This window comes from Musca domestica, unplaced genomic scaffold (genome assembly GCF_030504385.1).
Source record: "Musca domestica strain aabys unplaced genomic scaffold, Musca_domestica.polishedcontigs.V.1.1 8, whole genome shotgun sequence".
NCBI lineage: Eukaryota > Metazoa > Arthropoda > Insecta > Diptera > Muscidae > Musca > Musca domestica.
The window spans coordinates 21,205,602-21,218,883 of record NW_026712409.1 but is presented as its reverse complement, the minus strand read 5'-3'; the positions used below and the strand labels follow the sequence as shown (position 1 = coordinate 21,218,883).

The window sequence follows — 13,282 nt, the reverse complement described above, 5'->3', positions numbered from 1 at the left end:
TCGTCAGCCAGCAATAAGTACGGACGTATGTATGTATATTTGACAGCATATGATTTTATAGCATTCGTTGCTGATAAAACAAATGGTTGTTTTGACAAAATCCATCGCATACTTCTAGGATTGAAAATAATATTATTAAATTTATTTCAATTGCGGATTACTCGGACAGAAATGTTGTAGCACTTAAGGCAGTGATACAAATTTACTCTGGAATACAAAAATAGAACAAGTTAGGAGATATCAGACGGTTTGGTGATAGATATACAGGGTTAGATAACAAAACTGCAATAAAGTCAAACGCCATAATTTTTACATTATATTTTAAATTTTTTTAAATGAAAGCAAACCAGTAAAAAAGTTGTATGTTCGGCCGGGCCGAACTTTGAATGCTCTCAAAAAAAAAAAAAAAAAAAAAAAAAAATAAAATCCGTTAAAAATTCTGTTAAAATTTTCTAATTTAAAAAGACATTAAGTTCGGCCGGGCCGAATTTTTAATACCATCCACCCTAGGGTAAAGGAAACATTAGAAGAAATGTGGCAAAAACCATTAAAATGACGAATATCGGAAGGTACCGTTATATGGGGGTTATGACAAATCATGCAATGTTTCGCCAAAGAGGTTAGAACCCATTATGACCTACAAATACCAAATTTCAGACAAATGAGGCAAAAAACATCAAATTACCGAATATCGGGAGGTACAGTTATATGGGGGCTAAACCAAAACGTACACCTATAATTACAATGACTCGCCACACGAACTGGGACCCATTATGACCCACAAATACCAATTTTTAGACAAATCAGTGAAAAAATGTGGCAAAAACCATCAAAATACCGAATATCGGAAGGTACCGTTATATGGGTGCTATACCAAATCATGGACGCATACATGCAATGTTTCGCCACCGGAGCTGGAACCCATTACCAATTTTTAGACAAATCCGTGAAAAATGTGGCAAAAAAATTAAATTACCGAATATCGGGAGGTACCTTTATATGGGGTTAAAACAAAACGTGGACCTATACATACAATCTTTTGCCACAAGCACAGAGACCCGTTATGACCTACAAATACCAATTTTCAGACAAATCCGTGAAAAAATGTGGCATAAATCATCAAAATACCCAATATCGGGAGGTACCGTTATATGGGGACTATACCAGAACGTTAACCGATATATCTCATTTTCAATACCAACCATCCTAGACACAATGCAAATAGCTCTGCTAAATTTTGGAGCTCTACGTCAAATAATGTGGGCTGTATCGTGATTTCAACAGACAGACGGACGGACATCGTTAAATCGACTTAGAATTTTATGCTTGTACAAAATACTTTGTACATCCTTTTGTGTGCGGTTGAGGCGCTGGGAAAATCCAAAAATTAAAAATAAATATTTAAACATTATCAGTTTCCCAGCGGTCATAAAATACCACATGTATACAATTCAGTGATCTTGTGCGCTGTCGCATATGGTAATGTGTAAAATAATAAAGTCCATGACCCACACACACACACAATTATCGATGCGCCAGTAGGTAGCCAAGACCACTTGAATGAAGGGACAAACAGCTACGCAATGGTTCATTGTAAATCTAAAAATAGATAAGGACAATTGTGTGGCTGCGAATAGGTTAAGTTAGATCAGTTTTTGTAGCAGTTAAGAATATTTTTGAAAATAAAATCAGATTTAAACCAGCAACCCAAACGAGCGGTTGTGTTTTATTTCTCAGGAGTGAGATTTGGAACTGATCTCAACACAGAGTGTTTGGTTTCTCTTCTCATTCAATGCTGATTATGAATATATATATTTTATGGGGTCTACGACGAATATTTAAGGATGTTACAAACGGAATGACATAGTTAATATACCCTCCTTTCCAAGGTGGAGGGTATAAAAATATTGAATGTAGCCGTATATTAGGGTCTATACGACGACGTGGACCTGCATAGGCATCTTTTGGCATAAGCTATTATAATATTCAAATGCGAAACTTGAAAAAAGTCTGTTTATAATGTAGCTAAAATCATAAAAATACCGAATATAGTGAGGCACCACAGATGTTATAAAACGTGGACCTGCACGTACAATTTTCTGGCATCGGCTGTAGTATCCGTTACGAACTTCAAATGCGAAATTTAAAACAATTCCGGTAAATAATGCCGCTAAAATCATCAAAATACCGAATATCGGAGGGTAATGACGGACGGACATTGCTAAATCGACATAGAATTTTATGCTGATCAAGAATATATGTACTTTGTGGGGTCTAAAATGTATATTTCGAGGTGTTACAAACCGAATGACAAACTTAATATACCCTCCATACTATGGTGGCGGGTAAAAGTCGGAAATAACATCAAATTTTTGAATAAGTTTAGATTTGTTCTAATTGTTCACCTTTGGCACGAATTATGGCCTTCAAACGGCCAATGAAACCGTCACACGCTACGCGAATGTTGCTCGAAGCAAGCGGCGAAGAGCTGATGCCACGGTCGACCATCACCATGGCCGGCGATTGAGTTCTGGTGGCCAACCGAAGGTGCACATTTTCAGCTGACAGCTTTGTGCAAGTAAACACGATCATCTTGTTTGTTTACAAACTGCTGGACAACGAATGTTTCCTCATCGGAGAAAACCAAATTCGGTAGTTCACCACTTTCGGCCAAGCAAAGCAACTCTGTAGCCCTTTGAGTCTATTTTCTTTATGTTGCGGTGTAGGTTCTTGCACTTTTTGGAATTCCAATGGCTTTACCCCGAACTCATTTTTCATTTGTGGTGTGGTGTAGAGTATAAAAAGTTAAGCACTTCTTCCCTTTTAGCTGCAAATTTACTAATAATTTAGACAGTTTTGACCATATACAAAGGGACTCCAATTGGAAATATATTTCCCAACATTTAGTCTAGATCTTTGAAATTTGGATTACATCCAGAATTATTAGTAAAAAATGGATTATATTGGTCCACCTATTGGTAAAGCCCTCCCATTTTATCTATTTTTTACGTTTTAACCATGTTTACCATTTCAATACCCCAAATTCTGCCATTTTGAGTAATTATTATTTTTTAAAAAAGGTATCAATATATTAGTCTATCTGCAAATTTCCAAATTTCTGGAAGTGGGAGGACTTGCCCCCTTCTATTTTTAGCTCTATTTTCATAATCTGCTGAATTTGCCATGCATTATATATATACATATATATATATATATATATATATATATATATATATATATATATATAAGAAAGTTGTGTTAGTTACTACGCTTATAACTTAAGAACCGCTGGACTGATTTTAACGATTCATACAAATTCGGAACTGTCTCCTTTCCGAAAAGGATAATATCCAAAAAAAATCGCGTAAAAATGTGATATATTAACATTTTCATTTTGACTTTTGAAATGTACAATAGTAATGTTTTATTTTGCATGATTTTTTTCCATTTTGACTTACTTTTTTCTAATGTACATTTGTAGTGTTTTTTATGTTTTATTTTTGAATTCGAATATTAATATCAATTTATTTAATTGACTTGATTTCTTGAGAACTGAAATTGATGGCGGGTTACATGGAAGTGTAGTACCGAATTATGTGGGGGCGAAACGGAATAGATGATATCGAAATAATTTAACGCGGTCACACCAAAGTGAAAAAATAATTTATTTTTCAAAATCGCTAAAAAATCACGAAAAAGAAAGAAAATATTCAATGGAATCGAATTTTAAAATAATAGTACAAACTTTTTAAGGATCTTTAAAAATTTGCTGTAAAAATCAGCAAACATGTTGAAGATTTTTTCAATTTGTTATTCTTTTTTTGTCAATTTTTTTCAATTTGTATTATCATATTGAATTCAGTGGATTTTTTGTGAACAGAATAAAGAGTAATTTTTCACTATATACAATTTCATACCAAAAAATGAAATGAGTGCGAAATAGGATGTTAACTGACATCTACCTTTCAACTCCAGGGCCAACATCGTGGTTCAGCTGGAAGATGCGAACACACTTAAACAAACAAAAATGACCAAAAAAGCCTAATGGGGCTCATTTCAAAGCGTGGACCTACTTTTTTCATGTGACAATAATCCGTCCAATGAGAGCTCAAAATGCAACATTCTTATTATTTGCATCTTTGTTTCTAAGGGGATAGAGAATCTCTACGCATAAAATTTGAAATTTTCAGAGTAGGGCCCATTTTGGTCTTGACCACATTCATCAATTGATTGGCTAAAAAATGTTATTTATGCTACCCTGGGTTAGGGAACCATCATACAGATAATTGCCACATAGGAATTTAATTAAGTAAAGCCCCCACATTGGAGTATCCCCAAGTCCACTTTCACATCTAATTTGTGGTCAGAAAAGAAAATTTTGTATTCTATTGAATTTCTATCCCCCAAGAGAATATTGGTTGGGTCACGTTTTGGAATAACCCTCATATGAATATATCCCTGATTTCAGCTATGACTGTGGTCTTGGCCACGTTTTTAATTGATTAGGTTATTATTTGGCATCTTGGCTTTTCTATTTCGAGGGTCTTGACCACATTTTCCAATCGATTTTGCTGTATTTAGGCTACTTTGTGAGTAGAGAACCATCTTACAGAAAAATGCCAACATAGGTAAATATTTTGGTACAGTCCCCATATAGTTCCCAGGGCCGCCGATCTATAGTGATTTTTACCGATTGGCGGACAACAACACGGGCATTGTTTAATCGTCATTGAATTTTACTATGAACAAGAACATATACTTTTTGGGGACTCTAATGCGCAATTTGAGGTGCTATGGTAATGGGTGTAAAAGTGTAATTAACTTTGACTATTCAGAAATTATTTTGCCCTTCTTCCATAGGTATTGTTCACCTTTATGAGCCAGATTTGTGAAATATTATTGTATACAAAATTTGCATTAAAGACTAAAACTACGGACCGGCAACGCGGACCGGGCCAGCTAGTATATATATATATATATATATATATATATATATATAAGTTTGTCGCACAGTGTTATTTGTCACAAAAGTCCTAGACAAATGTTCGAAATATCAATGCTTTTTAAAAGGAAGGTCTTGATATAAAATTGTTAAAAAATATATGCTCCTTTTCTTTAAAACTCCTGATATTTAAGATCAATCCACGGTCTCAAAATCTTCGAAAAAAATCTTAAAAACATCAAACTTAAAATAAATTCAATTCTTGAAAAATGTTCTTCAATAATACAGGCACTTTAAAATTTTTAAAATATCATAGTCTTAAAAAAATTAACATTCCGTTTGCAACACACCCTATCACTTCAGAAAACTAATTTAAAGCCAATACAATTGTATTGTGACAAAAATGAAAATTGAAAGTGACAAAAATTGAATTGTTTACGAGCATAGCTAAATTAAATGCAATAACGCTGAGCACTTCATTCCGAATTCAGTGAATTCATCTCCAAACATCTCTACGCTTCTGTCAACGCGGATATAATTTTCCACTCGAAATTAGGTTGAATTGACAAGAAATACTTTCAATTATAAGTCAAGTCAAGCAAAGCATTATATATATTTTTTTATCAGTGCTGATGCGGCATAACAGCCTCTACAGTTCAGACAATGCAAAAAACGAAATAAAGGGAGCCTGGCTGGGACAGTGGACGACAAAGATAGTATAACCATTTTATTTTTTTATACCCTACAACACTATGTGTTGGGGGTATTATAAGTTTGATTGGGCCAAAAATTATGTAACACCTCGAAATATTGGTTTCCCACATAGGAAAGTATATATGGATCTTCCTAGCTCGCCGAGCTGAGTCGATCTAGCTATGTATGTCCGTCCGTCCGTCTGTCCGTCTGTCCGTCTGTCCATGTTAATTTGTAATCACTCTACAGGTCGCAATTATGGCCCGATCTTCACGAAATTTAGAATGGAAGTGGGACTGGGGTCAGAATAGAACCCTATTGCTTTTGGAGATGATCGCCAAATGTTTAGGGGTTGAAATGGACCAAATACTGAAAAAATGTCGGATTTTGCAGCAGCTATACAGGTCGCAATTATAGACCAATCGACGCGGAATTTCGCATGTAGCTAGTGCAGGGAAGAAGCCTACCAATTTGGGTGGTCATCGGATAATATTTAGCGGGTAAGATAGACCATATCTTTTGTGTCGAAAAAATTCAAAATTTTTCATTAAACCGCGAATATTTTAAATCCCGGCAAAATCACAAAGCCATGACAAGGTTACTTCAGATCTTTACATTGATGTTAACATCCAACAAATCGGATATATAGCAAAATATGTGCGATATATATGTCTATTAAAGAAGATATGCTTGAAAGATCTCTTATATGTCGAGAACGGCTGAACTGATTTCGACAGTTCTCATTAATTCAGAATGGCCTCTTGGCAGGGAAGAAAAAACGTCTAAAAAAATCGCATAAAAATATCTCTCTAAAGATGAAAATATTGATTTTGTAACATTTTCTCATATTTTTTTCAATTTTGTCATATTTTTGGCATATTTTCATTTTGAATTAAACATTTGGTAATATTTCTACAGCTAACAAAACTAAGTAGTTAGGATATCAGGATATCATATACAGATCGCATTTATGGCCCGATCCTTACGAAATTTTGCATGGGGATAAGATGAGGGTCAGAATAGAAGCCTACTCTTTTTGGAGATGATCGTCATATATTTAGGGGTTGAAATGGACCAAAAAAAACTGCAAAATTGTCAGCAGGTCGTAATTATTGCCCGATCCTCAAGCACATTTGGATGGGGGTTATCTTTTGCCACGTCTGAGGGATTATAGGTCTTTGGGAAATATTGGTTCCAGATCTAGGAAGACCATTTACGTGCAACATCTACCAAAAAATTGGAAATGAGCAAATTAGTTTAAGTTGCTATTTTTCGAAAATTAGAGAACGAAACCTGATGGTTTTCTTTTATTATTTGTCACAATATCTTGTGGAATTCTTTCGAGTAACTCGCCTATATAAACAGTATCGTTTATTATAGTGTTGTAGGGTATTCAACGGTCGGCCCCGTTCGACTGTAGCCTTTGCTTACTTGTTTTTTTTTTTAAATTCTGGAAATTTGCCATAGGTCTGTTCATTTAATGGAAGTTTTCTAGGAAGACCTGTAGAAGGTATTTTAGCCGTAGAAGACCTCTAGAAGGCCTCCTAGCCGTAGAAGATCTTTTAGCCATAGAAGACCTACAAAAGGTCCTCTAATCGCAGAAAAAATGTAGAAGGTCCTCTATCCTTAGAAAACTTATAAAAGATGTCCTAGCCATAGAATACCTATAGAAGTCTTCTACCCGAAGGGCACCTATAGAATATATTCCAGCCGTAGGAAATCTGTTTTAGATCTTCTAGCCGAAGGAGCCCTATAGAAGGTCTTCCAACATTAAAAGACCCGTAGAAAGTCTTCTCGCCGTCGAAGATCTATAGAGGTTTTTTTAGTCGTAGCAGAACTGTAGAAGCCTCTTAGCGCAGAAGACCTATAGAAGGTCCTCCAGCCGTAGAATACTTGTTGAGGGTCTTCCAGTTTCAGAAGACCTGTAGAAGGCCCCCTGACCGCAGAAGACCTATAGAAGGTCTTCTAGCCGTAGAAGACTTTTAAGAGGTGTTCTATCCATAGAAGAACTATAGAAGGTCCTCTAGCCGTAGAAGACCTCTAACCGCAGAAAACATATAGAATGTATTCCAGCCGTAGAAAACTTTTAGAGTGTCTTCTAGCCGTAGATCACTTGTAGAAGATCTTCTAGCTGTAGAAGACCTGTAAGAAGTCTTCCAGCCATAGAAGACCTGTTGATGGTCTTCTGGCTATAGAAGACCTTCTGGCCATGGAAGACCTATAGAAGATCTTATAGCCGTAAAAACCTGAAGAAGGTGTTTTAGCCATAGAAGACTTTTAGGAGGTCATCTATCCGTAGAAGACCTGTAGAAGGTCCTTTAGCCGTAGAAGATCTGAAGAAGGCCCTCTAACCGCAAAAGACATATAGAAGGTATTCTAGCCGTAGAAGACTTGTTGAGGGTCTTCTAGCCGTAGATCAATTGTAGAAGATCTTCTAGCTGTAGAAGACCTGTAAGAAGTCTTCCAGCCATATAAGACCTGTTGATGGTCTTCTGGCAACAGAAGACCTTCTGGCCATGGAAGAGCTATAGAAGATCTTCTATCCATAGAAGACCTGTAGAAGGTCCTCTAGACGTAGAAGACCTGACGAAGGCCCTCTAACCGCAAAAGACATATAGAAGGTATTCTAGCCGTAGATCAATTGTAGAAGATCTTCTTGCTGTAGAAGATCTGTAGAAGGTCTTCTTGCCATATAAGATTTGTAAATGGTCTTCCAACTGTAGGATACCTGTAAAAAGTCTTCTTACCATAGAAGACCTGTTAAGGGTCTTCTCGCTATAGAAGACATTCTAGTCGTAGAGGACTTGTATAAGTTTTTCTACCCGTAAAGGGTTTTCTAGTCGTAGAAGTCCTGTTTAAACTCTTCCAGCTGTAGAAGATTTTCAAATATTTCTTCCATCGGCAGCTGTAGAAGATTTTCAAATATTTCTTACATCAGCAGTCACAACATCATTACCCGACACTGTTCTTTATATTTTTGCCGGCGATTGCAATGTCTATCAATCCCATACGATTCGATTCGATCCGATTCCACCTTTGACACCTCTGTAACAGTTTTATTGTTCGTTGTTTTCTTCTTCTATTTTTGTTCTGTTCTGATTGATTGGTTCACATTCGTCAGAAAAATAACAATATGTAATTGGTGCACATGCACACGGTACGATAAGAGTGAAACTGTTATACTGGGCAGACTGGTATAACATATAAATGGATTGAGGTAGATTCGACTGAAATCAGAAGTGTCTGAACTTTGGGAAGAGAAATAATACCGGCTCCTAAAAACTATAATAACAACATGAAACAAATTCTAATTATTGGTCTGGCGATTATTGCTGTAAGTTTCCACGTCATATAGGCTAAAGGAGGAGCAGCAGATTTTTATGAACAATTATTAAAATCTGTTATAGGTCGCCTCAGCTCGTGTTGTACGTGAAGTACCCAAAACCGATGATTTATCGGAAAAAATCGATTCGGGTCTCAAGGATGTGGAGAAGTTTGTCCAGGACCTAACTGGATCCAATACCGATGAAATGAAACAGAAGGCCGGCGAACATGTAGAGTTTTTGGTCAATCAATTCCATTTGTGGACTACCAAGCTGAAGGAGCAGGTATGCTACTGCATCGGAAATCTTTGTTAAGTTATTAATAAATATTTGTTTCTTCTTTTTTTCGCAGGCCAAGGAATTGGAAAACAATGACATTGTAAAGGATTTACGCCACACCATCGATCAGGGCATTGAAACCGTCAAGGAAAATGTCGATAGCCAAGTGGCCAAGTTTAAGGAGGAAAAACCAGAAGCCTATAATAATATCTCCCAGCATGTCGACACCGTGAAATCCACTTCATCGGCGATTATTGCCAAAATCGAAGAGCTGACAAATACCGAGGAGGCCAAACATTTGAAAGAGTCATCATTGAAATTCATCGACGAAGTCAAGAAGTCACTGCTGCCCGAACACAAGGATGGTGAGAAGACAGAATAAATAGGTATTAGTGATTCGAAGTGTCATGTCTTCAAACAAAATAAAAAATTGAAATTTTTTTAAACATTTAAAAATCTAAAATAAAGTTTTTGCATAATTGACCCAGTAACCTCTTGAAAAAATAGTTTTATAACAAATCCAAATTTTTTGAAGGAAAGTTCAGACTCATGACTTTTCGGCAGAAATTCTTAAAAATATCTTAAGTTATTTTAATTAATTTTTGAATATTTTTCAGAAAATTTAATGATTTTTCAAAAAATAAAATGGTATATTTAAAAATAATTTTTTTTAATCCTAAAAATCTTAAATTTTTATGCATTTGAGGAAAATGTTGAAAAAATGACTTTGTACCAAGAAAACCTTCAAGAGTTTGATTTTTAACTCCAAAATTTTTAGACATGGAATCCTTGAAAAAAAAATCCTTTTTTTTAGCAGGAAGTTCCGTAATTATTTTAAATTGCCCAAGATTTTTACGTATGAATTCATTAGAAAATAATGGGAATTTGTAAGAATAAGCTTTAAAAATTCGCGAGTTTTCCCAGGAGTTCATAAATAAAATTTAAATAAGTCCTTATTTCGATGTTCTTATCAGAAAGTCCGTAAAAATTTGTTTTAACTAAATTTTTATACCCGGAAGTCCTTTGAAATGTTTTCTTAAAAAATCAACGACGCCTGGGCATAAAGTGATTAAAAAATTGAAAATGTACACTAGATAGATTTTACAATAGATAAAAAGATTTGTAATTACTTTTTGATATTGGTCCTAGAAATTTAAAAACAATGTAGACCCTTTGTGGAGGAGGTACGAGAAGAGGTAGGTCGATAACAGTAGTCTTAACAATAGATCTTGTGTTGGTATAAATATTGGAATGTGTAATGTTTAGAATGAATCAGATGCTTATTTCGAGTTTTATGGGCTTCAAAATTTGGGCGAGGTGTCAGAAAGAGTGGTCCAAGAATTGTCCATATTCCAACCTGCACTAGAGCTTACAAAAATATTAGGATTTGCAAAAATTGCACAAAATTGGATGATCCTTTAAATTCTATAAGCCAAATTATTTTTTGCGGACATTTTTTAACTTTGTGGAAAATTGTGGTCCGAAATTCCCCATATCCGAAATCGATTTGAGTTTGATAATAATATTACGATGTACAGAGTTTGAATCAAATCAGTTACTGCCTGCGAGAGTTGTCGTGCACACAAGCCAGGCAGACATACATGCGGAAGGACACACTGAGATCAACCACAAATGGCCTAAAATGGATTTCATCCAAAGAGAGATAGGCCCGTATCAAATGATAAATATCCTCTGAGTGTATACGGCTGAGAGTACAAAAGTAGATTCCACTTCCATTAAAAATAAAAAATACACAATCTTTTTCCAATACCAGCAAATATCTATGATTTTTTAACCAAAAAAATTTTGAAAAATGTTTAAAAACCCACACAGTCTTTGAAAAAGTTCTAAAAAAAGAATCCTTTGAAAATATTTAAAATATTACAAATATGCATCTTTTTAAAAATATATTTAAAAAAATCCAAAAAGAAGTCCTTGAAAAATATATTAAAAAATCACAATTCTTAACCAATAAATATATGATATTTGGGCTTATCAACTCTTATACCATCGATGATTTTTGCAAAAAATTCTTAGCAAATTAAAAAAAAAAAATTAACAAAATAATGACATAAAACTTTGACCACGTTTTAGCCAGAAAAAAAGAAATTCTTAAAAAATCCTTGATTTTTTTTTTTTTTTTTGTTTTTATTTTGATTTTTTAGGCACAAAGTCCCTGGAGATCCATGAAAAATATTTATAAAAATCGCTATTTTTTATGTAAATAGGAAGTTATTAATAATTGACCATGAAGTCCTGGGAAATTAAAAAAAAATCACGTTTAATATATGAACAGCAAGTCCTTGATTTTTAAATTATTGATTTAATTTACTTAATTAGTGGACTGGAAGCCCTAAAAAATTGCCTTAAAAAATCAACGATTTATTCATGGACAGGGATTCATTGATTATAAGCCAGGAAGAACTTGGAAAGTTTTTCTTAAAAAAATATTATATATTATATATATATAATATATATATAATATATATATATATAATATACATATATATATATATATATATATATATATATATATATATATATATATATATATATATATATTATATAAAGCGACTATTCGGCTTGATTCTGGTTCTATGAAAAACTGAAATCAAAACTTGTATTAAGTATAAAGGAAATATTTTTCTTTTCATAATTTCATAGAACAAAAATCCACGATTTGGAAAAATCTGTGTCCATCATCCAAGTTAAGTCCACAATTTAAATTAATTCGGAGAGCATTATTCGAGATTCTCCAGTTTTTACAACTTTTGACATTATTTCGAATGGGGGGTTAGCAGAGCAAATGGACCTATGTCCTTTCATTAAAAAAAAATGGCCTAAATTTCATAAAAAATATTACCATATTCGAAATATAAATTTGGCCGTTTGTGGGTACAAATAAACCAATATCCCCAATTTTTGCTATACTCTATATTGGCAAACAACCTTAAATCTATAGTTTAAAAAAAAAGGATTTTTTGGAACTTATTTCAGAGCTGTATCTGATATCTGGTACCGAAGATCATTGTTGTCGAGTGAATATTATGCATGTGAGGGACTCAAAACCCCAAACGGATGAAACATATATATGGGACTATATCTAAACCGATTTTCACCAAATTTGAAGTACTTGTTTCTAGGATGAAACTAAAATTCAGTTCATTTGTGCTGATATTAGCCATTTGGTGCACAATAAACCTGATATCGAATAAAGATATATATATGGGAGCTATATACATATCTGATCCGACCTCAATATTTCACAGCGGTATTTCTGTCCTGTATTTGATATCTGGTACCAAAAATCATTCTTATGGAGTGCATATTACGCATGTGAGGGACTATAACACCAAATCGGTTGAAACATATATATGGGAGCTATAACTACATCTAAAACGATTTTCACCAAATCTGATGTACTTGCTTTTAGACTGAATTCGGTTGAATGTACCAAAATGCAGGTCATTTGGATTGACATGGGCCATGTAATATGGGAGCTATATTTAAAATTGAACCGATTTTCACTAATTTCAATAGTCCTTGGGCCAAACAAATATTGTTAAGAAAATTTCATCTCAATCGGATAATAAATGCGACCTGAGTTTTGTTCACAAGAATACATGGGCAAATGGACAGGCGGACTGACTGATATGCATATTATGAGTCTACCTCGCTTCCTTCTCCATTTGACAAACAAATGCACAAAGACATAATGTGGTATAGGGCATAAATACGTTCGAGAGCACTTTTCAGTGATTGAAATTCATATGACAGAACCCGTTTTTATACCCTCCACCTTGGAAAGGAGAGTATATTAACTTTGTCATTCCGTTTGTAACATCCTTAAATATTCGTCTTAGACCCTATAAAGTATATATATATATATATATATATATATATATATATATATATATATATATATATATATATATATTCATAATCAGCATAAAATTCTAAGTAGATTTAACGATGTCCGTCTGTCTGTCTGTCCGTCTGTCTGTCCGTCTGTGTGTCTGTTGAAATCACAATACAGCCCACATTA

At 34.2% G+C, this 13,282-nt stretch overlaps 1 protein-coding gene across 1 annotated transcript; it reads left to right on the top strand.

Moving 5' to 3' along the window:
• The first annotated feature begins 8,811 nt into the window (after positions 1 to 8,811).
• LOC101896328 (uncharacterized) lies at positions 8,812 to 9,728 on the top strand. The gene is made up of 3 exons (XM_005177688.4): positions 8,812 to 8,969; positions 9,043 to 9,243; positions 9,311 to 9,728. The coding sequence occupies exons 1-3, from the start codon at positions 8,931 to 8,933 to the stop codon at positions 9,617 to 9,619; spliced, it is 549 nt and encodes a 182-aa protein (XP_005177745.1). The 5' UTR covers positions 8,812 to 8,930; the 3' UTR covers positions 9,620 to 9,728.
• The last annotated feature ends 3,554 nt before the right edge of the window (positions 9,729 to 13,282 follow it).

What these genes read in the sequence shown, in the direction of transcription:
- LOC101896328 (XM_005177688.4), top strand. Translation starts at nt 8,931, where the DNA reads ATGAAACAAATTCTAATTATTGGTCTGGCGATTATTGCT. An exon ending in TTGGTCTGGCGATTATTGCT is followed by an intron (nt 8,970 to 9,042) that starts GTAAGTTTCCAC and finishes AATCTGTTATAG; the next exon opens with GTCGCCTCAGCTCGTGTTGT. An exon ending in CTACCAAGCTGAAGGAGCAG is followed by an intron (nt 9,244 to 9,310) that starts GTATGCTACTGC and finishes TTTTTTTCGCAG; the next exon opens with GCCAAGGAATTGGAAAACAA.